Source organism: Sinocyclocheilus grahami, unplaced genomic scaffold (assembly GCF_001515645.1).
Source record: "Sinocyclocheilus grahami isolate Dianchi unplaced genomic scaffold, SAMN03320097.WGS_v1.1 scaffold496.1, whole genome shotgun sequence".
In the NCBI taxonomy this organism is placed as follows: domain Eukaryota; kingdom Metazoa; phylum Chordata; class Actinopteri; order Cypriniformes; family Cyprinidae; genus Sinocyclocheilus; species Sinocyclocheilus grahami.
Genome location: NW_015505675.1, coordinates 622745 through 648859, shown reverse-complemented (window position 1 = coordinate 648859; position 26115 = coordinate 622745). Strand labels below are relative to the sequence as shown.

The 26115-nt window shown below is 37.9% G+C and overlaps 4 protein-coding genes across 4 annotated transcripts; all 4 read right to left on the bottom strand.

Annotated features, from left to right (window-relative positions):
• Positions 1-4026: 4026 nt before the first annotated feature.
• LOC107554284 (dynein light chain 2, cytoplasmic-like) lies at positions 4027-6292 on the bottom strand. The gene is made up of 3 exons (XM_016236759.1): positions 6248-6292; positions 4818-4954; positions 4027-4720 (listed from the first exon to the last, which is right to left on the bottom strand). Exons 1-3 carry the CDS (start codon positions 6276-6278, stop codon positions 4583-4585), a joined length of 306 nt encoding a protein of 101 aa, XP_016092245.1. The 5' UTR covers positions 6279-6292; the 3' UTR covers positions 4027-4582.
• Positions 6293-6704: 412 nt separating this feature from the next.
• Positions 6705-8628, bottom strand: LOC107554283 (dynein light chain 2, cytoplasmic). Its single transcript, XM_016236758.1, has 3 exons — positions 8493-8628; positions 6940-7076; positions 6705-6842 (listed from the first exon to the last, which is right to left on the bottom strand). The coding sequence occupies exons 2-3, from the start codon at positions 7069-7071 to the stop codon at positions 6705-6707; spliced, it is 270 nt and encodes an 89-aa protein (XP_016092244.1). The 5' UTR covers positions 7072-7076; positions 8493-8628.
• A 2987-nt stretch (positions 8629-11615) lies between these two features.
• On the bottom strand, positions 11616-15233 carry LOC107554282 (serine/arginine-rich splicing factor 1A). The gene is made up of 5 exons (XM_016236756.1): positions 15106-15233; positions 14770-14986; positions 13908-14116; positions 13662-13834; positions 11616-12976 (listed from the first exon to the last, which is right to left on the bottom strand). Exons 2-5 carry the CDS (start codon positions 14958-14960, stop codon positions 12782-12784), a joined length of 768 nt encoding a protein of 255 aa, XP_016092242.1. The 5' UTR covers positions 14961-14986; positions 15106-15233; the 3' UTR covers positions 11616-12781.
• A 4919-nt stretch (positions 15234-20152) lies between these two features.
• LOC107554257 (fructose-bisphosphate aldolase C-A-like) lies at positions 20153-23349 on the bottom strand. Its single transcript, XM_016236715.1, has 5 exons — positions 23288-23349; positions 21868-21998; positions 21565-21776; positions 21004-21058; positions 20153-20172 (listed from the first exon to the last, which is right to left on the bottom strand). The coding sequence occupies exons 2-5, from the start codon at positions 21977-21979 to the stop codon at positions 20153-20155; spliced, it is 399 nt and encodes a 132-aa protein (XP_016092201.1). The 5' UTR covers positions 21980-21998; positions 23288-23349.
• Between the last annotated feature and the right edge of the window lie 2766 nt (positions 23350-26115).

Below are 26115 nucleotides of genomic sequence, written 5' to 3'. Positions count from 1 at the left end.
ATGACCTAGCAATGTCTGGGGATAGAGCGAGAAGGAAGCCCTGCCGCCAATCACTCAATGAGCGTGGAACGAAGCCTGAGTTTCTCAGGAACACTCATAAAGCGTTGCGCCGCTTTACAACCCCATTGCTCAACATCACATGCCTTGAGAGAAGGGATATTACCTGAGATAAGGCAAGAGGGATCAAGCTTAGCACCAATCTGACCTCTCCCTCTATCCCTCCTCGCACACACAAACACAGGGAGTGGGACATTTTCATAAGGGGGTTTTAGACCTCCCAGGGCTTTCTGAATGACATTAAAAGTCAGGCACTGGTGCACAGCAGCCATGTGATCTATTTGCTAAAACAAGCTCCTTCTCTCTCTGAACCACTGACCCTGGGACTATAACACGTCTCGCCGGAAAGTAGTCGAGAACAAGATGTTTTGCTGAAATCAAAGAGGATCAGTGTGGCACCGCAAGGACTGTGTCACTTGTAGATTCTATAAATCATGTCTCAGTGATAAGCTAATTGCCTTATCCTTGACAGCAACTCACTGAGAAAGCAATAAAGGGGCAGGATTACAAGATGTAGAACCATAAAGAGCAGGCCGGTGGTGGAGAAAGAGGGAAGAAGAATGATAAAAGAGTGGGAATTGAGAGAAAAGCACAATAGGAAACTACTTTCCATCAAGACTGATAAAAGACTGTGTGCTTCACCTTCACCCTGTTTCCTGTAGTATCACTGACACTGTTGGTCAAAAACTTTTAATAAATGTCTGATTATGTTTTTGATGTCTCATACTCAAGGCTGCATTTATTTGATCAAAAATACAGTAAAACCAGTGAAATGTTTTTACAATTTAAAGCTATTTTGATATATTTTAAAATGTAATTTATTTCTGTGATGGTAAAACTGAAATGGCTGCTCATAAGATTCTCTCGTTCATCATAAATGAGTCTTATTACTTTGGAATGTGGCATAAAAATGAAGAAAACTCACTTGAAATGAACTTCTTTCCTAATAAAAACCACATGAACCACAAAAATGGGACCAAATAACTATTTGAAAACGTAATATGAGTGTAAGAGGATCCCTCCTCCGTTTAGTGAATCATGTCAGTGGTGTTTACAGGTCTGGTGTGTAAGTGTTCAGCCTGACTGCCTCAGACATTTCCTGCATTGCTTTGTTAGGCCCCATGGCTGCCACTCGATTTAGAGCAGAGCTATTAGAACAAACTGCTCTTGGGGGCACAAAGGTAGATTGGGCATGACGTTAAGAAGCTAATCGTCGAAATGTCCCCTGTGCAAGGACAAACTTTGAAGCACAAGATCCAAAATGGAAGGAGGTTCTTAAGGAGTTCATGCATGTATCATTTAATATAAATAAAGACTTCCAAAATTGTAAAAAAAAAAAATCAAAAAATCTTATTGACACCAAACATTGGAACAAAACAAAACAAGACAAAAACTTAAGATGTTGTCCAATTTGATACCTTAAATAAATAAAAAGATGTGTTCTTTTTTCTTATACTCTAAAAATTCTGACTGTCTGTATGGTCATCTTTTTCATGTTCTCTTGTGCCTCAAACGGCATAATTAGCCCCTTTAATAAAATAAGTGAGGAAATCATTAACTTTCCAGGGGAAATCCTGTCTGTCTTATCCTTTCCAGCCTACAAATATCACAGGCCCTTCTTTACATCACCATGAAAACTGTGTGATCTTGATAAGGACCATGGGGAGTTGTATTAAAAGAGACATCTTCACTTCTTTTGTGGTTTGTGGATATCAGAAAATTTTACTTTTTTTCCCGGCAATCTGACATGAGGCAGCACATTCACACCTTTAGTGGGGAAAATCTATAGGATAAAACAACATCCATCATCATATCACAATATGTCTACTACCTTTGAAAATGATATGTGTAAAAAAAAAATGGCTCTAGCAAATACAACAACCAGGGACCAAAGACCTGCCCTTCTAAAGCACTTCACAGCTGGGAATAAACTTGCAAAACTGCCACAGCCATAAAATCAGAATAAGGAAAAAAAACAAAGAGCCATGCTCCAGCACAGCTTATCATATATAATGGGCTGTAAAAGAAACTTAAAGACTCTTGATCTCCTCAGATGTGATTGGTATATGACTTCACATGACGATCTTCAGCAGGTTAATAGTGTCACACCAAACCTGTGCACCAGGACCAGTGCAAAAATACCAAAATACCAGCAAAGCATTATCAGAACAACATACAGATACCAACAATGGCTGAAAAATAACGTTATGTCAATAAATCATATGATATCCACCTTATTTTAAAAATAAGAATGGGTGCTGCCATTTGTAACTTGAATGTGCAAGGTTTCCAGTATCATCCACTCCCAGTTATTTTAGCTGTACACTCTTAAAAATAAAGGTGCTTCACGATGCCATAGAAGAACCTTTTTGTCTAAATGGTTCCATAAAGAACCTTTAACATCTGAAGAACCGTTCTGTTTCACAAAAGGTTCTTTGTGGTGAAAGAAGGTTCTTCAGATTACAAAAAGGTAAGAAAGAAATGGTTCTTTAAAGAACTTTTGACTGAATGGTTCTTTGTGGAACCAAAAATGGTTCTTCTATGGCATCGCTTGAAGAACCTTTTGAAGCACCTTTATTTTTTATACACACACACACACAAATCTGTTTGCTGCTTGATAATGTGAAATTGGTATTTGTTATTCTATTATAATCATAAACACACTGGCGTGTAGCTTAAACAGTTACACAGTGTTACACTTTATGGCTAATAAATGGGAAGTCTTGCACATTCACACAAAAATTACTTTGGTGTTTCAAAAAAATTAAAAGGTTGATATCAGAGGAATTAAAATAGTTTGTAATGATGGAATATCTTATGATCTATATGGATACAATTATAGAAATAAAGATGGAGTTGATGGACATAAGTTGCCTTGACAAAGACAACAACATACTGTTATTTTAGGAACTTAAAAGCAAAATTTCAAAAGGCGTAGTCCGGCACAGTCTTATCGGATATAGCTTTCACTTAAAAAAAATTATAATTTGGGAGGAACCAAATAAGAACATTCTGGGAACATTCTATTTACTTTTTTTTTTTTTAAACCTCCTGGCTAACCAACAGAGAATGTTAGAATATCTGTTTTTGGGAACCAGAAATTACCGTTAATTAAACAATAATTGTTAGCTGGGGTACAGTTGAATACAACATAGGCCTACTTCTGTTTAGTCAGCTTTAAGATGCTATCTATCTGTCTAATAACCCTTTAAAGGTTTTGTCATCAAGACAGGATTTACGTTTGCACTGGCAAACTTTTCTTTATCTTTAGTTTAAAATTTTTACAAAAGTAGTTTGGAACTGTATTATAAACCCATGTGAAATATGAGAGCCAATACATATTTTAAGACTCGATTAGGGCCATTAAAATGTCAGTAGCACTAAAAAAAAAAAACTCCCTCAGATTTTTATACAACAGCAGGTGTGTTGAAGTGTCGACGCTCAGTCTCCATTTCAGAGACTGTAGGCCTCAGAGGCGTTGCGCGGAGAGAGGGAGCCCTCTAGTGCTTAAGCGCTGAAGTAGCAGAAACACGCCGTTAATGGCTGCTCCAGGCCCTGGCAGAACATCAATCCAGGCCCACATGAGAAATATACAGCACGAACAAACACAAAATCTTTCAGTCACACAGTTTAATGAATCTGACAGGCCGCTTTTGTCATGGGCGCGGTACCTGAGTGGGCATACGGCAAATGCTATAGTCTAAAATATAACTATACAGTCAAATGATTGTGCAGACAGGATCAGAACTGTAATAAAAAAAACACATGCAAATTAATTCTACTCATCTTGAACAGACCGAAAGACGGCAAAGAAATGTGTTGTGCGATCAGACCTTTACTACTTGCATTCAGAAACCTGTTCTGCAGACGACGTGAAAAGCTTGATGGAGCTAGTATGCCATAACATGAGTTACATATGTGCTTTTGCTTTTAATCTTTATTATATGTGCATCTCAATTACATCTAGGCCATTGTATATTCAGACAGACATTTCAAATGGTCAATATAGGTTCTCTCAAACGCAATACCTCTCAAGCATCAAATGAAAAGAAAATATACATTTACTGCAGAGGTAATCAGACAAACACTTTCTTTCTATAACAACAGAATGCTTCAAACCAAATGTTCTTCTATCCATCACCCCAATACCCCAAAAATGAACACAGCGCATAGCATTCAATGTATTACAGCACTAAGTCACCAAAAATATATTTATAGCAGACATATGTGCTGGTCAATACACTTCACATTTTCTGATTTCCTTTATTATAATTTTTCGTTTTTTTTTTTTTTACAACATGTGCTAGGAAAAACCTGCAAGGACCATTAACTAAAACTTAGGGCCTCTAATGAAAAGCAATTTAGCTGCAACATGTACACAAATAGTATGGGAGATGATCCATGCGGTTGTGCACAGCCAGCATAGTCAGGGTATGGTCTCGTTTAATATTTGTAGATGACATCCGTCACCAGTGCATCACAGTCTTCATTGGAGATACATTCTACGGTCTGGTTTGGCCTGGACTCAGCCAGACTTGAAGAGGAGAATGGCCACCTGGCCCAAGTAGAAGTAGATGAAGTGTTTTGTCTCATGGGTCACGTAGCTGCCGAAGTTCCTTCCCACAATGCAGTGCCACGTAGGATTGTATTTCTTATCGAACTCCTGTAACACGAGACAACGTGGTTTAAGCACGGCGGAAAATGCAAGCGCGACAAAAATACACGTTAGGAGTCTAAAATAACAGCACGGCGCGACTCACCTTTTTGATGTATGCGGCAATGTCCTTCTCTATGTTGTATTTCTCCATGGCCTGTGTGGCACAGTCCACTGCATCCTGCTGCATGTCTTCAGACATGTCAGCGTTCTTGATCACAGCCTTCCTGTCAGTCATGGTGCCTGAAAATGGAGAGACGAACAAAGTTAAGTCTCCACTGAGAGTCAAACAGTGGGGCCTTTCATGGGTGCTTCTTCCCTGACAATGCCAGGTAAATTCCTGACAGAACGCCATCAACGGAGAGGATCCGATTTGTTGAGTCAATTCAAATGACACTAGATACTTTCATGAGAACCAAACCGGTCTTTCAGTCCAGCAGTAGCATTTAAAGCTAGTCAATAAAGGCTGTATTTGCATACTATTAATGCTGGGCCCAGAAAACGAAGTCAAACTGTTCTCAAATGACATTTCGTGGAGTTAAATCCTGTATAAAAGTACTTTTGTTAACTAGCAATACCAATACTGGGATACATATAGTCCAAATGCATAGAAAGCACATTTGTAGCTAGTCAATAAAGGCCATGTTTGCATACTATTAATGCTGGGCTCAGAAAACCTAATCAAATAGTGGTCAAAGTCCATTTTTTTTTGGTAAATCCTGTATAAAAAGTACTTCAGTTAACTAGCAATACCAATAATGGGATAACTATGGTCCAAATGTATAGACACAGACAGCACTACCATTTGCAGCTGGTCAATAGACTACATTTGCATAATCTTAATGCTGAGCCCACAAAACCCATGTCAAATTGTGCTCAAATTCCAATTTGTTTTGCGTTAAATCCAGTATAAAAGTATTTTCGTTAACTAGCAATACTGAGATAAATATGATCGAAATCCTTAAACAGCACTGCCATTTGAAGCTGTGTCAATAAAAGCGCATACTTGCATTCTATTAATGCTGGGCGCATAAAACCAAGTCAAATTGCGCTCAAATTACTTACAAAAAAATTGAATCCACTATAAATGTACTTTGATTAAACAAGCAATACCTGTACTAGGATGCATATGGTCTGAATTCATACCCGAAGACGGGACTACTACCACTTCCAGCTAATCAATAAAGTCCATATATGCATACTATTAGGGATTACAGCACTACCATTTGCAGCTGGTCAATAGACTACATTTGCATAATCTTAATGCTGAGCCCACAAAACCCATGTCAAATTGTGCTCAAATTCCAATTTGTTTTGCGTTAAATCCAGTATAAAAGTATTTTCGTTAACTAGCAATACTGAGATAAATATGATCGAAATCCTTAAACAGCACTGCCATTTGAAGCTGTGTCAATAAAAGCGCATACTTGCATTCTATTAATGCTGGGCGCATAAAACCAAGTCAAATTGCGCTCAAATTACTTACAAAAAAAATTTGAATCCACTATAAATGTACTTTGATTAAACAAGCAATACCAGTACTAGGATGCATATGGTCCGAATTCATACCCGAAGACGGGACTACTACCACTTCCAGCTAATCAATAAAGTCCATATATGCATACTATTAGGGATTCATATGGTGCAAATGCATACAGGCAAACTAGTACAGAAAACCAGTAATAGATCATACACAGCTGGCATCAGCACTTCACACACCACGATGATTTAGCAGCTGAAGTCAGCTGTATGTTGGCAGTCGAATGGTTCAGGATAAGGTCTGGACTCATCCAGCAACCACTGACCGCTCAGGATGGAGGACCGCTACGTCACGCCTCATTCACAGCGCGCGCGCTCGAGGTTCAAGCAAATCAATGAAACCCAGCTGCACGCGGCGTTCTCATTGTAGCGTCTGCATTTTAAAGCCAAACACATGCTTTGCTGAAGCGATTCAAATGTTGCAAAAATATATATTTATATCGCCATGCTGGACTCAGCCAGACTTGAAGAGGAGAATGGCCACCTGGCCCAAGTAGAAGTAGATGAAGTGTTTTGTCTCATGGGTCACGTAGCTGCCGAAGTTCCTTCCCACAATGCAGTGCCACGTAGGATTGTATTTCTTATCGAACTCCTGTAACACGAGACAACGTGGTTTAAGCACGGCGGAAAATGCAAGCGCGACAAAAATACACGTTAGGAGTCTAAAATAACAGCACGGCGCGACTCACCTTTTTGATGTATGCGGCAATGTCCTTCTCTATGTTGTATTTCTCCATGGCCTGTGTGGCACAGTCCACTGCATCCTGCTGCATGTCTTCAGACATGTCAGCGTTCTTGATCACAGCCTTCCTGTCAGTCATGGTGCCTGAAAATGGAGAGACGAACAAAGTTAAGTCTCCACTGAGAGTCAAACAGTGGGGCCTTTCATGGGTGCTTCTTCCCTGACAATGCCAGGTAAATTCCTGACAGAACGCCATCAACGGAGAGGATCCGATTTGTTGAGTCAATTCAAATGACACTAGATACTTTCATGAGAACCAAACCGGTCTTTCAGTCCAGCAGTAGCATTTAAAGCTAGTCAATAAAGGCTGTATTTGCATACTATTAATGCTGGGCCCAGAAAACGAAGTCAAACTGTTCTCAAATGACATTTCGTGGAGTTAAATCCTGTATAAAAGTACTTTTGTTAACTAGCAATACCAATACTGGGATACATATAGTCCAAATGCATAGAAAGCACATTTGTAGCTAGTCAATAAAGGCCATGTTTGCATACTATTAATGCTGGGCTCAGAAAACCTAATCAAATAGTGGTCAAAGTCCATTTTTTTTTGGTAAATCCTGTATAAAAAGTACTTCAGTTAACTAGCAATACCAATAATGGGATAACTATGGTCCAAATGTATAGACACAGACAGCACTACCATTTGCAGCTGGTCAATAGACTACATTTGCATAATCTTAATGCTGAGCCCACAAAACCCATGTCAAATTGTGCTCAAATTCCAATTTGTTTTGCGTTAAATCCAGTATAAAAGTATTTTCGTTAACTAGCAATACTGAGATAAATATGATCGAAATCCTTAAACAGCACTGCCATTTGAAGCTGTGTCAATAAAAGCGCATACTTGCATTCTATTAATGCTGGGCGCATAAAACCAAGTCAAATTGCGCTCAAATTACTTACAAAAAAAATTTGAATCCACTATAAATGTACTTTGATTAAACAAGCAATACCAGTACTAGGATGCATATGGTCCGAATTCATACCCGAAGACGGGACTACTACCACTTCCAGCTAATCAATAAAGTCCATATATGCATACTATTAGGGATTCATATGGTGCAAATGCATACAGGCAAACTAGTACAGAAAACCAGTAATAGATCATACACAGCTGGCATCAGCACTTCACACACCACGATGATTTAGCAGCTGAAGTCAGCTGTATGTTGGCAGTCGAATGGTTCAGGATAAGGTCTGGACTCATCCAGCAACCACTGACCGCTCAGGATGGAGGACCGCTACGTCACGCCTCATTCACAGCGCGCGCGCTCCGAGGTTCAAGCAAATCAATGAAACCCAGCTGCACGCGGCGTTCTCATTGTAGCGTCTGCATTTTAAAGCCAAACACATGCTTTGCTGAAGCGATTCAAATGTTGCAGCAAAAATATATATTTATATCGCCATGTAAATATCTCAAATGAAAGCATCAGGCTCAAAATGCATGCAAGATCATTCTTTATAAAATCACTCGAGATGGTAAACTACTCAACTCACCTATCAACAATAGAAATTTGCAGTTCAAAACAATCGGCGTACGAGCTTTCGTCGTTTCGGGTGTCCCCTTGACGCTAGGAGAGGAACATAAGGAGGATCAAGTCAAACGCCGACTGGTGCCCGCGCTGAAATCCCTGGCTCTCCACAATGCGTCCTACACAGCGCTCGCTATTGGCTGCAGACCAGCCGCTCCCTGCGCCCCTCTGCCAGCATCTTATTTCATCCCACAATGCATCTTTAACCGGAGACCGGAGGAAAATGTGCTTGTTTGGGTATAAGCTGCGGGACTGTGTGGGCCAGAAAATAGCTTAAATTAGACTCGGTGGACCTTCGCAATGAAAACACTCCACAGTGAGTGAAGGACACTTACTGCTAGAGGTATTCATCTGTTGCACCTCTCATGGTCGGTCCAATGCAGTGTAATGCAACTAGAAATGAAAATAAGAAATGCGATGTTCTGGTTACTCTAACGATTTCCCTAGATTTTTATAGCAATATGTGGGGAAATGAAAGGAATTGCCCTTAACAGTCTACTATCAATTTATTTAAACAGAATTCTAATTTAGGCATGAATGTAATAGTTGTGGAATTGGTGCGCTTATAAATGCGTCTATAATGTGTCGTTTATAAAGTTCCTCTCATTACAATGAAACTCAGAAATATGTGTCTTTACAGGTTATCGTGACAACCGGTCAGCAGTTCTCACAACAGATCGAGTTCATTTTATTGGACGTGACTAAAGTAATAACTTGCAAATGATTCAGGTTCATTCTCAAAAAGAATCGGCTCATACGAGTCGGGATACTTTGATTTATAACGTTTTGTTTTTTGATTCATTATAAAGAATCAAAAACAAACTACAATTAACTTATTTTTTCCTAAACAATTCTCCCACTAATGTAGTTAATTATCCTAGCTTTATAGTTACTAAACAACTTTGCACATTAATATAGAATTCAACTGTTGGGCGGCGTCCGAAATTAAAGGGACAGTCAAGAATTTGTTTTAAACTTGCAGTATTCCTGTAGCTCACACAGTGGAGCACGGTGTTAACATGGCCATGTGTTCACTCCCAGGGAATGTATGAACTGATCAAATGTGTACCTTTAGTACAATATAAATCACTTTTGTCAAAATTAACATAAATAGCTGTCTTCATTTACTCATTCTCATGTCTTTCCAACCTGCACAACTTGCTTTGTTCTATAGAACACAAAATATATTTTGAAAAACGCGCATGTTTGTATGTTTTGGACGCCATAGACTTCCATTGTTTGGACAAACAGCGGAAACGTTCTTCAAAATATTTTGTCTCACCAAAGTCAGTCTTGAAACACCATGACTGAGTGAATAATTTTAATTCCAGGTGAACTGTCAATTGGGAAGCATTTAAAAAAAAAACAGCAAAGTAATGCACCGTACACTACGTTTGTACCAATGAAACCTTTATTTAGGCAAAAACTGTTCACTAAAAAGAAAAATGCTAGCAATGTTAAAGCATCTACCATCCACATCGGGACAGTGTAAATCTAAAAATGCCTGAGTAAACCCCCACCCAGCCCAAATTCAGTTTACCATACTGTTCCTGTCGATTCCATCCCCAGACTGTTCCAGCATCTGCTCCGCCAACGTGTTAAAAATGTGAAAGGCCAAAATGTCTACATTTTACGCTGAGGTACAGAGAAAATAAAGGGGGCAGGGAAGTACTTTTGAATTTCGGTCTTAAAATCCTATGATCCTGGGAGCAATTGATCCTGTTCCATGTATCCAGCATTCCCTATCCTATCTTCATTATGTACTGATCCCAGTGATCCGGCATCCACTGAGCCTCTCCTCCAATCCAAACCTTAAGATACCAGCTAAATCAAAACAAAGGAGGCAAAGAGTTAGAATCAAATCCACTCACCCTGCCTTCTTTGATGCATGCATACAGCATTAGGTGCTAAGACAGACTATCAAAACTAATAACCTAACACTATAAGACTGAATCAAACATTTTAATGAAAACATGAAAGCTGCCATCTGTCTTTGGGCACAAAAACCCAACTAGATATTTGACCAGTACATCTTTACAATGCAACTAAACATACCACCTGATTTGAAAGTGATCTAAAATTGGTTCAGTTACCCAAATAATGGCCAAAGGGCCAATAAGTCTTTTTTTTTTTCTTTTCTTTTTTTTGGAGTAGAAGTTTGTTCTAGAGTTCAAATTCACCCTTTTACGCAACAGTATAGATTTAGTAATCAGAATTCTAATTTAGGCATGAATGTAATAGTTGTGGAATTGGTGCGCTTATAAATGCGTCTATAATGTGTCGTTTATAAAGTTCCTCTCATTACAATGAAACTCAGAAATATGTGTCTTTACAGGTTATCGTGACAACCGGTCAGCAGTTCTCACAACAGATCGAGTTCATTTTATTGGACGTGACTAAAGTAATAACTTGCAAATGATTCAGGTTCATTCTCAAAAAGAATCGGCTCATACGAGTCGGGATACTTTGATTTATAACGTTTTGTTTTTTGATTCATTATAAAGAATCAAAAACAAACTACAATTAACTTATTTTTTCCTAAACAATTCTCCCACTAATGTAGTTAATTATCCTAGCTTTATAGTTACTAAACAACTTTGCACATTAATATAGAATTCAACTGTTGGGCGGCGTCCGAAATTAAAGGGACAGTCAAGAATGTGTTTTAAACTTGCAGTATTCCTGTAGCTCACACAGTGGAGCACGGTGTTAACATGGCCATGTGTTCACTCCCAGGGAATGTATGAACTGATCAAATGTGTACCTTTAGTACAATATAAATCACTTTTGTCAAAATTAACATAAATAGCTGTCTTCATTTACTCATTCTCATGTCTTTCCAACCTGCACAACTTGCTTTGTTCTATAGAACACAAAATATATTTTGAAAAACGCGCATGTTTGTATGTTTTGGACGCCATAGACTTCCATTGTTTGGACAAACAGCGGAAACGTTCTTCAAAATATTTTGTCTCACCAAAGTCAGTCTTGAAACACCATGACTGAGTGAATAATTTTAATTCCAGGTGAACTGTCAATTGGGAAGCATTTAAAAAAAAAACAGCAAAGTAATGCACCGTACACTACGTTTGTACCAATGAAACCTTTATTTAGGCAAAAACTGTTCACTAAAAAGAAAAATGCTAGCAATGTTAAAGCATCTACCATCCACATCGGGACAGTGTAAATCTAAAAATGCCTGAGTAAACCCCCACCCAGCCCAAATTCAGTTTACCATACTGTTCCTGTCGATTCCATCCCCAGACTGTTCCAGCATCTGCTCCGCCAACGTGTTAAAAATGTGAAAGGCCAAAATGTCTACATTTTACGCTGAGGTACAGAGAAAATAAAGGGGGCAGGGAAGTACTTTTGAATTTCGGTCTTAAAATCCTATGATCCTGGGAGCAATTGATCCTGTTCCATGTATCCAGCATTCCCTATCCTATCTTCATTATGTACTGATCCCAGTGATCCGGCATCCACTGAGCCTCTCCTCCAATCCAAACCTTAAGATACCAGCTAAATCAAAACAAAGGAGGCAAAGAGTTAGAATCAAATCCACTCACCCTGCCTTCTTTGATGCATGCATACAGCATTAGGTGCTAAGACAGACTATCAAAACTAATAACCTAACACTATAAGACTGAATCAAACATTTTAATGAAAACATGAAAGCTGCCATCTGTCTTTGGGCACAAAAACCCAACTAGATATTTGACCAGTACATCTTTACAATGCAACTAAACATACCACCTGATTTGAAAGTGATCTAAAATTGGTTCAGTTACCCAAATAATGGCCAAAGGGCCAATAAGTCTTTTTTTTTCTTTTCTTTTTTTTGGAGTAGAAGTTTGTTCTAGAGTTCAAATTCACCCTTTTACGCAACAGTATAGATTTAGTAATCCTTTATTACAAAGCATCAGTTCTGTATCACGTCTAGAGGAAGACAGCATAAAACAATTGTGGAACTATTCACTATCCCATGAATAACTTTCATACATGGCATTTACAAAAATATTGGGAGCCATTACATAACCCTTTGTTTGGTCTACGAAAAAGACTTCCACTTTGTAGTTAATAAAAGAAAAAAGATGGGTCCTGTTAAAAATGCATGTTTAAAAATAACCAATAGAGGGAGAGAAAAAATAAAAGGACAGAAAGGCATAAGATGATCATGGTCTCATGAAACAAGAAGGGTGGAATTAAAACATGGGGTTTGTATAAAGACTAAAAACAACTGGTTCAAGGGCTCGTTTAGGAGCGAGAGCGGGAACGGCTATGGCGAGGAGAGTACTGCGGGGATCCTCGACTGCGGCGTGGGGAGAAGCTTCGGCTACGGTTGTTGCTACGGCTGCGACTCCTGCTGCGACTGCGGCTCCTTGACCTTGATCTTCCATAGCTCGGACTGCGGGGACCATCCACCTTCACACGGATGTACGCAGTTTCTCCCTGGCAGAGAAAGAACTTTCCACTGAGCAAGTGTAACGTACAAGCATGCCAACACTCTCACTATACTTACCAGACGTCCTGCAATGAAACATTGTTGTTTAGCTGTACACCAGTATTCCCATTTCCATACAGTTGGGAATAGTTTGATAAGGTTTAGCTTTGGTACTCAAAAGGAAAAGTCACCTAGTACTGGATTTTGCCAATACCATTAAAGTTAAAAAATCTGTCCGATAACCAATTAGCCAATAGCTATTATAATTAGTAATATGAACAAAATCGCAATGAAAATTAGTACTGAAGTGTGTATAATATATATACATATATATAAAATTACCATAATCTTACATTTGCAAAAAAAAGTTTGTAAGAACAGAGTTTGTAAAACATGCATGAAACAAGCAATCTAACAAATGAAAACGAAATAGACATTTTACATTAACATTGTAATTCTAAAAAGAAATCGATTAAAAACATCTACACAGACAACAGGTTTTTACGCAGTTCCAGGATGCAGCTATCAATGCCAATTAATCAGCTAAATCAATACATCAGTCGACCTCTATTCACAAGGATGAGTTCACTTACAACATAGATCCTCCTAGTATAACATTAGGGATTTGCTTACCTTAAGAATATTCCAATGTTAAGCATATCCAAAAAATTCAGATTAAAATCTCAAACCTACCTCATGGGACCGGAATTTTGTGTTATCCAGTTTGCGAACGGCGTAGGTCATGTCTTCTTTGCGAACAAACTCCACCACACCAGTTCCATCTCGGAAAACGTCAGCGTAACATACATCACCTGCTTCACGCATGTGATCCTTCAGATCCTGCCAGCTCCCGCTTGGTGGAAGCCCTGGAATCAAATAGAACCGTCAACACAACTTCAAACAGCTCTTGAATTAGTTAAAGCTGTGATGCTACCATACCTGAAACGATTACCCTGTACTCTGAACGTCTGGATGGGGGTCCATATCTACCCCTAGGAGCCCCACCGCCTCCGCCACCACCACCTCCTCCGCCGCCGCCACCTCCTCCGCCTCCAAAACCTCCTCTCCCGCTCCTGGGAAACTCCACTCGGAGACGATAGCCATCATAGTCATAGCCATCACGTGCATAAACAGCATCTTCTGCATCTCTAAAGGCAACAGAAGCAGGAAAAGCACGTAAATACCAATCTGGCATGAAAAACCAGTCAGTGTGGCTAGGGGTCACACCGAGTTAAACTACAAACAGTAACTAATCTGACCAGCTAGTTAAGTGACTAAACACTTAAAAGTAATGCAATATTGCCTCAAAATACAGAAGAGGTATGTGCCAAACAGGAACTTGTAGCAAAAACTCACTGAAACTAATCTGCATCAAGCTCAAGATGTAGGCCTAATTTGTCTAGTTTCAAAGCTAATTTCCATATCCAAACCTAAAGCCTAAGAAAGACCAAATGAAAACTTAAGCTTAAACATTAAACAAACGTGTTAGGTCGAAATTAGTAAGTAAAAGTTGCAAGCCTTACTCTCACTGCGACGCCAAACATTATTTAATAGAAACAAACGAAGCTCTGGAAACATGGTGAGCATGGCTAAGCTAATTAGCATGTTAGCACAGAGCAAAAGAAAAAAACCTTAGTTGCAAAAATACACACTTGCTTCTATATAGATTGCGAAAACACAGTTTTCAGGTTACAGGTTTTTAGAATTCTTATAATTTAGGTGAAAACGGCAACGTTGAAACAAACAGACTAACGTTAGCCTTTTAGCAAAAGCCACAAGGTTCAGTTGTAACGTTACCCACCTCGGGTCTTCAAACTCGACAAAGGCGAATGGAGGTCCGCCTCGTCGGTTTTTCAGATCTATGTCTCGAATGGCTCCGTACTTATAAAACACATCTTCGACATCTTTGTTGCGGATATCAGGCGGCAGATTGCCCACATAGATGCGGCAGTCGTTGTTTCCAGCAGGGCCGCGGATCACACTACTAGACATCTCTGCACTGATAAACCTTCACCTTCCTGTTGAGCAGAGACATAACATTCACTTCGAGTCTGATATGCAGCAGCTGTCTGCTTAACTTGCGAAATACATTAAATAAACTGCAACACCAGTCTGATAAAAAAACAAAAAGACTTACTATTGTTTGAAGCGACGCTCGCACGCGCACAACGAGAGAGCGCGTTTCCTCTGGAGTCGCGCGGATCGCTTCCTCTTCAGCAAGAATCCGGAGAAGCGGCTGAGATGCGGTTAATGGCATCTACATCCGCGACGCGAAATAGTTCGGATAGTGACAGCTGCCCCTTTTCCCCTTGATGCCCAATAAAAAAAATTTTAAACGCCATTTTGTGAAGGCCTGCCCAATCTAACTATTAGTAAAATGAATTTATAATAATTTAGTCATAAATAAAATTATCCACATGATAATGACCTTTCACCTGACGATCTCATCAGGGATTATCCCTCATGTTCAGACACCTTTAATGTAAGGCACTATATTATTAAATTATTATTATTATACAAGAACTGCCTGAAGAGAGCATGCACAGCTGTTGTGTATATTGTGTTTGTAGCCTGTGGAAGTATGGTTAGCTGCAGCAAGGGGCTATATAATATTTTTGTTAAATATTTTCCTAATGAACAATTTTATGATCGGTTTATAAAGGCTACTACGAGCACCTTTTCCCCATTTTTATCACAGAATAAGGCAGGGAATGTATAGTTTCTATAGGCCACTAAATGATATGTCAATCAGTACCGCATTATTCATAAAGTTTATTTATTACCTGGAGATAACTTGGAAAAACACATACACCGAATATTTTCGCAATCGTGTGTTTAGTGTCTTCAAGTTTTTTTTCTGCTTTTTATTCAGCTCAGCTACAGCAACCGGATGCTTTTGTCCATATTAGGCTTTCCTGCATGTCATAAGTTATTCCTTCTATGAGTCTGATTTTGACTTTTTGCTCGAGAGCGCCCTCCGGCTTCGAGTGTGAATTAAACATACACTGCATCCAGATATTCACTTCTCCTCATTTTGGATACGAATAAAACGTCAGGTCATGCATAGACTATCGATACTGTCTCTTTGAATTTAAATCTAGAAACCTCTATGTGAACACACCTGCCCGAATAAGCAATATAAACAAAGATGCCTGTTCTCTTTAGTTCTTGCAGTTTGATAGGGAAACGTTTAAAGGGCGTCGAGGGGTCTTGTCTTTATGTTATCTGATTAAAAAACTATTACAGTATTTATTTTAAAAACGTAGTGTGCCTTAAAAATAATTATCACAACCCTGATAAAACAGGCTTATACTGATTTTCTCATCCTCCGATTTATAGGCTACTTATCAATCCTGTTTTTAATCAACATTATAATTTAAAAAATGAATAAATTCAGAACAGGATTATAATATAATTCTATTTTAAATAAGACAGAAATATTTTTTCTACAACAACAACAGTAGTGTTTACAACAGCAAAACCACCATAGGCCTACCCTGTAAACTCGACAATAATAATAGGCCTGATTTAATTCCGTTTCTATTTTCAGAGTGATGAAGAGGTGCAAAAAACGATTTATTTCACTTTTAAACTTAAAATGGTCTTTTCTGTTCTGTGTTTCTTTTTCAAAACTGCGTCACGGCATTTGCTGCTATCAATACAGAAGCATCCTTTTCGATACATGTCTCAGCAAGGAGCACAGCCCTATTAAAAGCCGTGCTCCATGTGCCCCTTTTATACTTTGAGCACCTGCCCCTCCAAAGGTCTCTGCACGGCCCTGATAAAAAGTATTTTCTATGGTTGGGTAATTGGAATGGATAGCCTAAGGAATAGGTATATCAAGCTTTTATTATTTACTGTAGTGCTTTTTATTTTGGGCCTCTGGTGAAGTCAATATTCTACTTATTGTTTGCACCTGCTGCTGTGGTAAACTGTAGATTACCGATTATGTTACATAGGGACAACATTTAAAAGAACAAACCATTTACAATTATCAGTATGCCTTGCGATTTTAGGCATATGAGATTTAGTTTCGTTATTAAAGGGGCTCATCGGTCTGAAAAGCGAGGTGTGCTCTGATTGGCCAGCTATCCAGTGCGTTGTGATTGGCCGAATACCTCAAGCGTGTGACGGAAATGTTACGCCCCTTAACTTATTGTGATGCCTTGTCCGGCCGGAGACAAAAACATTAAAACCCATTATAAACGAGGCATTCATTGCATCCAGTGGGGACATAATTATGGATTATAATGACTTATACTGTCTTTTTACGCGTTGCGTTGCATCGCGCCGCTTAAACATAAAACCATGTCTGCATTTGTGATCGGAGAAATGACAAACAACAAGCGCTACTCTACACTGCTCAAAACTCACGTTTGAATCATCAGTGGCAAATTCTTTAAATATAAAAAAACGTACTTACAGTCTGTGAGTCAGAACAGCCGGCATTGTAGTCTACTCTACCAGGATCAGGAAACAGTCCTCCATAAAATGTACTGCACACATCTGAATATTTGGGTTGAAGTGTTCTAGAATAGTGTCGTAAATACAACTTAACCACTGATTTCTAGTCTTGTCCTCTTTTGGAAGGCCAAACAAAGTAGTTTCGCTTTCACAACGAAACACACAGTGTCACACACCGCGGCCTTGAGTGAGCGGAGGCCGGCAGGCTTGAGAACGGCGCGGCCGGCGGATTCGACAAAGGAGCGTCCGGTGGGCTTGCGGCAACCACATGTGACGACCCTGGGCTTTACAGATCTTCTTTAGAGCTTGTAACACTCCAAAGAGAAACGAAAAATTTCAATCGCATCATATGACCCCTTTAATAATTGTAATATATATTAATATAATAACGAAGGATGCATATGTAGCCTACTATAATGTGTATTCAAAGATTAGAGTCCAGACACGTCTTCTATCATCACAATTTTATTGCAGCATTTTCAGTTCGTATACAGGTTGTCAATAATTTAGTTTCACTTTTGTTTTGTCGATAATGCATTCAAGCCAAACATACAGATTTACCAGATAGGCTACTCATAAACTCGTAATCCATGTGGTTATTCTTCATCAGAACAAAGGCTTTATTAAAGCTTTAGATGATGAAAGGGTAGATTACAGAAGCATATAGATCTTTATATCTATCCTAAGAAACTCTTAAATGTTGACAGTAAGTGATAAGGATCAATACAATACAATCAACTGTAACTTGTCAGTTCCATTACTTTCCTAAAGAATTATCTTGGCAACATTATAATTTAAAAAATGAATAAATTCAGAACAGGATTATAATATAATTCTATTTTAAATAAGACAGAAATATTTTTTCTACAACAACAACAGTAGTGTTTACAACAGCAAAACCACCATAGGCCTACCCTGTAAACTCGACAATAATAATAGGCCTGATTTAATTCCGTTCTATTTTCAGAGTGATGAAGAGGTGCAAAAAACGATTTATTTCACTTTTAAACTTAAAATGGTCTTTTCTGTTCTGTGTTTCTTTTTCAAAACTGCGTCACGGCATTTGCTGCTATCAATACAGAAGCATCCTTTTCGATACATGTCTCGGCAAGGAGCACAGCCCTATTAAAAGCCGTGCTCCATGTGCCCCTTTTATACTTTGAGCACCTGCCCCTCCAAAGGTCTCTGCACGGCCCTGATAAAAAGTATTTTCTATGGTTGGGTAATTGGAATGGATAGCCTAAGGAATAGGTATATCAAGCTTTTATTATTTACTGTAGTGCTTTTTATTTTGGGCCTCTGGTGAAGTCAATATTCTACTTATTGTTTGCACCTGCTGCTGTGGTAAACTGTAGATTACCGATTATGTTACATAGGGACAACATTTAAAAGAACAAACCATTTACAATTATCAGTATGCCTTGCGATTTTAGGCATATGAGATTTAGTTTCGTTATTAAAGGGGCTCATCGGTCTGAAAAGCGAGGTGTGCTCTGATTGGCCAGCTATCCAGTGCGTTGTGATTGGCCGAATACCTCAAGCGTGTGACGGAAATGTTACGCCCCTTAACTTATTGTGATGCCTTGTCCGGCCGGAGACAAAAACATTAAAACCCATTATAAACGAGGCATTCATTGCATCCAGTGGGGACATAATTATGGATTATAATGACTTATACTGTCTTTTTACGCGTTGCGTTGCATCGCGCCGCTTAAACATAAAACCATGTCTGCATTTGTGATCGGAGAAATGACAAACAACAAGCGCTACTCTACACTGCTCAAAACTCACGTTTGAATCATCAGTGGCAAATTCTTTAAATATAAAAAAACGTACTTACAGTCTGTGAGTCAGAACAGCCGGCATTGTAGTCTACTCTACCAGGATCAGGAAACAGTCCTCCATAAAATGTACTGCACACATCTGAATATTTGGGTTGAAGTGTTCTAGAATAGTGTCGTAAATACAACTTAACCACTGATTTCTAGTCTTGTCCTCTTTTGGAAGACCAAACAAAGTAGTTTCGCTTTCACAACGAAACACACAGTGTCACACACCGCGGCCTTGAGTGAGCGGAGGCCGGCAGGCTTGAGAACGGCGCGGCCGGCGGATTCGACAAAGGAGCGTCCGGTGGGCTTGCGGCAACCACATGTGACGACCCTGGGCTTTACAGATCTTCTTTAGAGCTTGTAACACTCCAAAGAGAAACGAAAAATTTCAATCGCATCATATGACCCCTTTAATAATTGTAATATATATTAATATAATAACGAAGGATGCATATGTAGCCTACTATAATGTGTATTCAAAGATTAGAGTCCAGACACGTCTTCTATCATCACAATTTTATTGCAGCATTTTCAGTTCGTATACAGGTTGTCAATAATTTAGTTTCACTTTTGTTTTGTCGATAATGCATTCAAGCCAAACATACAGATTTACCAGATAGGCTACTCATAAACTCGTAATCCATGTGGTTATTCTTCATCAGAACAAAGGCTTTATTAAAGCTTTAGATGATGAAAGGGTAGATTACAGAAGCATATAGATCTTTATATCTATCCTAAGAAACTCTTAAATGTTGACAGTAAGTGATAAGGATCAATACAATACAATCAACTGTAACTTGTCAGTTCCATTACTTTCCTAAAGAATTATCTTGGCAACAATAGCTATAATTTTACAATGTTTTTAAGAAAAGCAGGGGACACCACAAAATTTCACATCCTCAGAAACTTCCCTGATAGCACATGTACATCACAGAGACGTTTATTTGAAGTCTGCATTTACATCTGAAAGATGTATTTTTTAGAGTGTTCGCTCATCTACAATACGTCTCACAAGCAACACTGCTCAAAAAAAGTTGCCCAGCAAAATTGCTCAAAAAGATGCCCCGTGTATCATCAGCCTAAGGGGTCGTTAACACAACACAGTCTTCAACTGAAATTGGAAAACTTTTTATGCATTTTGGACGTTAATTTACAGGACAACAACATTTTGGGGGCCTGAAATATGCATAAACGTTATTGCCTCCATGTAAAATACATTTTAGAACATTTGATTTGAGAAAATGGTGACCTACTCATGTGTACATGTTCATGTTTTCATCTTATAGGTATATATGCGTATGTGTACAGGTGCGTAGTGTTTCTTTTCAAAGTGGTATCGCCAACTACTGGCCTGGCATGCTTAATACAGCATTTTCAGTCTTTTTGTGGATCCGTGTGAATGGGGATCATTTTGACAACATTGTTGTCTGTACATAAAAAACACAAAGAAAAAGCTGTTCCGTTTTTAGTACACCATTGTTGTGTAAACATACCCTCAATGAGAAATAGTCATACAACTTCAAGAAAAAACATCCTAGTTTAACCAGTATTTCTGACAACTCAAAAATGTTTTGCTGGTCAAACTGACTTGGAACATAATATAAGGGTTAAACAGTTTACTAAATCAAGAGCCAAAAAACTAAGGTAAAAGGAGTCTACCAACCAAATGTATCAACATTGAAATCAAATTGGAATTGAATTATCAGATATTCAGATCCAGAGAATGAACATCTTTGAAATACCTTGTGTAGTGGTTTCTCCATTAGTCCCTGGCATGGGGACTACTCCTTTGTCAACCTGTGAAGAAAGGGTAAAATATTTTAGAAATTAAAATTCAAAATTAAATTTTAATTTCAGCTTATTAACTTAAATTGCCCGGTCAGAAAAAAGGTGCAAAAATTGTACCTTTAGGAGAACAACAGGTGCATATTAGTAGCTTAGAGTAATAAAGTGCACCATTAAGGTTTCTAATATTAACCTTTTAGGGGTAAATACAGTACAAAGGTAGAATTTTTGCCCAATTAAATACTAAATTCAAAAACAACGTTTCCCAAAAACAGGCTTTGCAAACACTCCCCATCTGCGTCTATTTGGACAAACAGATAGTTCTGTCCCAAAAATATCCCACTGATTGAACTGCACTTTTTTGCTTTTTCTAATGAGACATGACAGAAAGTTATGGGTCGCTGGGAAATGTTGCATTCTAAATTCAAACTCACAGTGCCTGCATGAGCACCAAGGCTCGACATGGCAAAGCAAATACTCTTACATCTACTCTAGTGAACCCAGACGAGACTTTATACCTTGATTCCGATAGTGATACCCTTGTCCTTTATCATCTTGACGAATGGGACTCCATCATCAGAGTTCTGGTAGAGTGTTTCGTGGAAGAAGATCACTCCGCCGATGCAGTTATCAATGCGGTCATCAGCAGTGAAGAGCACCTGTCGGTAGAGACGGCGGTTCTCCTCGTTGTTCTCTACTCCTATCTGGTTCAAACGCTTCCCCATGCTGCCTGTTAGAACATCCACAGGATCAAAGTGGGTTTTTGTGCTTTTCGTTCACACTGCATTTTATATCGACTAACTGGAGGAAGCCACACTAACCTATGGATTCGTCTGCAGCTAGGATGCCTTTCCCTGGTGACACTATGCGTAGAGCTATCTCATGTAGCTCCTTCTTTTGCTCAGTGGTGAGAGGAGGAAACTGATGGGTCATCCTAAATGTCTGACACAACCTGAGGATAGTGTAGAAACAGTAAATAAATACAACATAATCAAGATGGGATTTCAGTGACATCACAATATTTTGCATTCCTGCTTAAGTCATTTAAGCTTATAACAGGGTTTGTATGGTTTACATACAATGTAAGAAAATGAAATACAAGGTTATAAAACAGATAATATCCTTACGGAAAATTACCAGTGACTTTTTTTGTTAAGCTTGCAAACATTTCTTAAAACATAATGTGTAACTGGAAACACGGGTAAAAATCAATATGGAAAATTCCCTGGGTGCTATATTTTACGGGCTTTTTTATATTATAAAAAAATATTTTCATATTTTTTTATATAAATATCTTCTATATTTCTTAGAGTGTAGAAAATCCGGAAATATCAAGGAATTTTAAAATTGTGATTTCCAGGCCGGGATAAGTTATGGAAATTTATGAAATCTTAAAAAAAATTCTAGTCTAGTCTCTGTGAGTTTAATCTCTAGAAAATGATTTTTAAAAATCCTTATCTAGATAAACATGAATTAGATGCATTGAATTATTCTTAAAGATTTATACAACGTAAAATATATTTTTGTAAATAAAATAAAGATTATTGGAGTATATTTTACAAGAAAATACAATTTCACTTTCTGCTAAAATTTCGTGTTTAATTCAGTGTTACTTGCTTTGTAATTCTCTTTGTAATTATTTGTGACATGTACTAGCAATTTCTGAGTTTTTTCTTCAGTGTAAACAGCGTAGAATTGATACAAAGTTCTACCTTTTAAATGAAATAGCCATCAAAAACAAAGTTAAATAGATGCATCCAACACAATTGTCACTTAAAGGCACAGCAGCTCTTCTACTAAATGTTATTCAATTTAGAAATGCCAAATTCACATTAGCTTAATTAACAAAGATTTCTGCAACTCTGGCAAGTTATCCAAAGCCACAACTGAAGCACATAGACAGTTTAAAAGCCTCATGTATATATAAATTACTCTCTTTATGAATAACTAAGTCGACAAAGTACTGCAAAATATGCTATTTTTAAGATTTCTTAACTTTGGCAACTTCTTGAAAACCTTTTGAACCTTTAGCAGCATTTAAACAGCTGAAAAACTGATCGTGCATATATGATTCTAAGCATTAAAAATGATCCATACATTTTCTAAATGGTAACTTGCTTCTGAAAACATAACTTTTTAGTAATAAAACCCTTAGAAAGTTGTTTCACCGCTGCATATTTCACACAACAATTGAAATCCAAAATGGTGATGGCAATAAATTCAACAGCTGGAATTACTCACCAAATCAGAGCAGACTGAAGGACTCAGACCGAAGGGGCTTTTTCCTTCAGACAAGATGAGACGTGACTGATTCTTTAACAGTGCCAGTGTCCCAGTTCTTTATGAAGGTGATATCCCAGAGGATGATGACACTTGTAGGGCGGAGCTTATGATGCCCTCATTAAGTTACTGGAGGAGGTGTTAAAGGCCACCAAAGGTTGCCCACCTGATCCCATTTCTATAGCAGCATGGATTCTCATTATTTCATACACAATGCAATACCATATTTTTACTAGATTTTTTCAACCCAAAACTAGGGTTGAGTGTATGCATTTCAGGGTGTTGCTATGCACTCACAAAGTTGTTAGGGTAGTTGCATACTCAAAATAGTCCAGATATGGCTCTGATCCCTTGTTCAGTGTAAGTCAATTGAGACACAGTCATCTGCCAGGTGAAAATTGTAGCCTGTAAACCACATTATTTGAGGTATTATTATAACTTTGTAACCTGTTGAGTCCACATCCGTTTTTATTTTAATCTGAAGCAGGCTGTATTCCCGTCAACAATATAATTAGATCATATATGCCTCAGGCAAATCCTCAAATCTCTAGTCAGTTGAGACTCCCATCATACCCTTAGGAAAATGTTGGCAGTCACAGAGCGGCTGAGATTTTAGCATATGTGTGGTAATGAGGTGGGGTCATGGCATCATTTCTAGTTCTATACAGGTGAGTAGAATTTTTAGATGACTTTATGATCTAGTTTTCAAGGACAAAAAGGAGTCAAAGTTTGGAGATTCAGTTTACTAAAGCGTCGATCTGTTGTGAAATTATGTGATCAATGCTTTGAGATCAAATTGTAGCTTTAAGCGCAATTTGTTAATATCACATGTAATATGCATAGAAATAGCCAGACTGTTTTAGGAGCATGTTGTTCAATTCTTATTATGAAACCAATAAGGTACTGTAGATAAAAATGGCAGGTTTAGAGGGATACCCAATGTTTCATTATACATAAAGGACCGAACCCGTTGGAAGTAGACTCTCAGGAGAACTGTTAAGAGTTACGGATATTTTAAGCCACCTCTACTGGGGCTGTGATTTTTTTCCTGATACCTAATTAAAAACATTAATAATGATGCTTTATCTGGTGTTCAATTTTCAGCCCTATTAAGGCTGCTCCCATTTGGGTTTGTCATTGCTCTCACAAATAGGTCACACCAAAGTCTCAAAGTTAGAGAAATGTCTCCAGGTATCATTCACAGATATATATTTTACCATTCTATCTTTTGAATTGTATAGTGAAAGAAAGTTCTACTTTCGCCCTCCACATCAATTGATGAATGAGTTCTATTTTGGGGACATATGTTGAGAATGATCTTTACAGTACTGCTGTAAAATGTTCCCATATAATCCATAAATGGCATCAAATATTCAGATGCTTATTACCATAATAACTGCACTACACAGTATAAACTCAATTGTATTGCAATGCATTGTTTTATTGCTTAGCAAAGCACCTTACATTCCATTGTACATACTACTGTATATTTCACAGTATATTGATTCTTTGAATCAATATATCAATCAACATGTTTCATATATTGTGCATACCATTACATATTATTTCATAACCACTGTATATTGCATATCATTTATTGTACTTCTACGTTACAGTACCATAGATCATTGTGCTTGTACCTCAGTGATTTTCTGATTCACTCTGTGTTCCCAAAAGCAAACTTGGCCCTCTGTGAAGTGTATAAAGTAAAGTTGTAGCCTATTAGCATTTTATATGTATCCAACAATGGGAATTTTCACCATTTGTATTTAGGTTTTAGATATTTCATTGACTCTTTCTGCAGGTTACATTGATTCACAAATAGATGGCGACAGGTGAGTCTTTATGAGTCTCACTGAGTCAGGGTAGATCGATTTGTTCAAAACAGATTCATTTAGGAGTGAAACAAGTGGCATATCTTTATGAGCGAGATATCGAATCATTTACGTAACTGTTCTGTTTAAAAACATTTATTCATTCAAAAGTGAAACAAGTGATACATTTTGATTAGCGAGTAACTGAATCATTCAGTAAACCATTTCGTTAAAAAACACTGATTTATTCAGGAACCAAACAAGTGACTCGTCTTTATGAGCGAATCATTGAATCATTTAATCAACCGTTTCATTCAGAAACACTGATTTATTCAGGAGCGAAACAAGTGATACATCTTTATGAGCGAGTCATTGAATCATTCACTCAACAAATTTGTTCAAAAACACTGATTCTTTTCAAAACAAAACACCATTCCTCGAGTGTTGCATGGAAATGCACAGAAGTTGATTCTGCTTTGGCTTCATTTAGAACTATTATTTGCAAAAAAACGTAACTGGCAATATTGTGTCTAAAAAGTTCAATGTTAATATCACAATATACTTATGTGATGAGTTTTATTTGTCACAGTCAGATTATCACTCTTATGGTGCCACAGTAAACATGGCATCACTGTAACCGGCATGAATATAAAAATACATTTAAAAATGAGTTTAATTTAAATGATATACTCCTTTCCTTTATACACAGGAACTATAGTAAATAAAATCCAACAGTTCATATATTAAGGCAAATATTGCAAAACAGAGGTAACATTGTCAAAAATCTAATACACTTTCTGCATATTCAGATGAAAACAAAAATCTGATTTTTAAATAAAGACTAAAATAACTCAGTAGTAATACTTGTTATTGACTGGCTATTCACATAGATTGATTTGTTTGTGCTTTATGGTGAATTATCAGAAAAATACTGTGACATTTTACCTTGTCTTTGGAAAAACGATTGTTACAGAG

Excerpts from the sequence above, each read along its gene's own strand:
- LOC107554284 (XM_016236759.1), bottom strand. The coding sequence starts at position 6,278 with ATGAATTCGGACCATATGCATCCTAGTACTG. Across the intron at positions 4,955-6,247 it reads CCATATGCATCCTAGTACTG|GCACCATGACTGACAGGAAG; the intron begins GTATTGCTTGTT and ends CTCCATTTTCAG. Across the intron at positions 4,721-4,817 it reads TTGCCGCATACATCAAAAAG|GAGTTCGATAAGAAATACAA; the intron begins GTGAGTCGCGCC and ends CTCGTGTTACAG.
- LOC107554283 (XM_016236758.1), bottom strand. The coding sequence starts at position 7,071 with ATGACTGACAGGAAGGCTGTGATCAAGAACGCTGACATGTCTGAAGAC. Across the intron at positions 6,843-6,939 it reads TTGCCGCATACATCAAAAAG|GAGTTCGATAAGAAATACAA; the intron begins GTGAGTCGCGCC and ends CTCGTGTTACAG.
- LOC107554282 (XM_016236756.1), bottom strand. The coding sequence starts at position 14,960 with ATGTCTAGTAGTGTGATCCGCGGCCCTGCTGGAAACAACGACTGCCGC. Across the intron at positions 13,835-13,907 it reads GTACAGGGTAATCGTTTCAG|GGCTTCCACCAAGCGGGAGC; the intron begins GTATGGTAGCAT and ends ATTTGATTCCAG. Across the intron at positions 12,977-13,661 it reads CAAAATTCCGGTCCCATGAG|GGAGAAACTGCGTACATCCG; the intron begins GTAGGTTTGAGA and ends TTTCTCTGCCAG.
- LOC107554257 (XM_016236715.1), bottom strand. The coding sequence starts at position 21,979 with ATGACCCATCAGTTTCCTCCTCTCACCACTGAGCAAAAGAAGGAGCTA. Across the intron at positions 21,059-21,564 it reads GTATCACTATCGGAATCAAG|GTTGACAAAGGAGTAGTCCC; the intron begins GTATAAAGTCTC and ends CTTTCTTCACAG. Across the intron at positions 20,173-21,003 it reads TGGAGAAACCACTACACAAG|GGAAGTTTCTGAGGATGTGA; the intron begins GTATTTCAAAGA and ends ATGTGCTATCAG.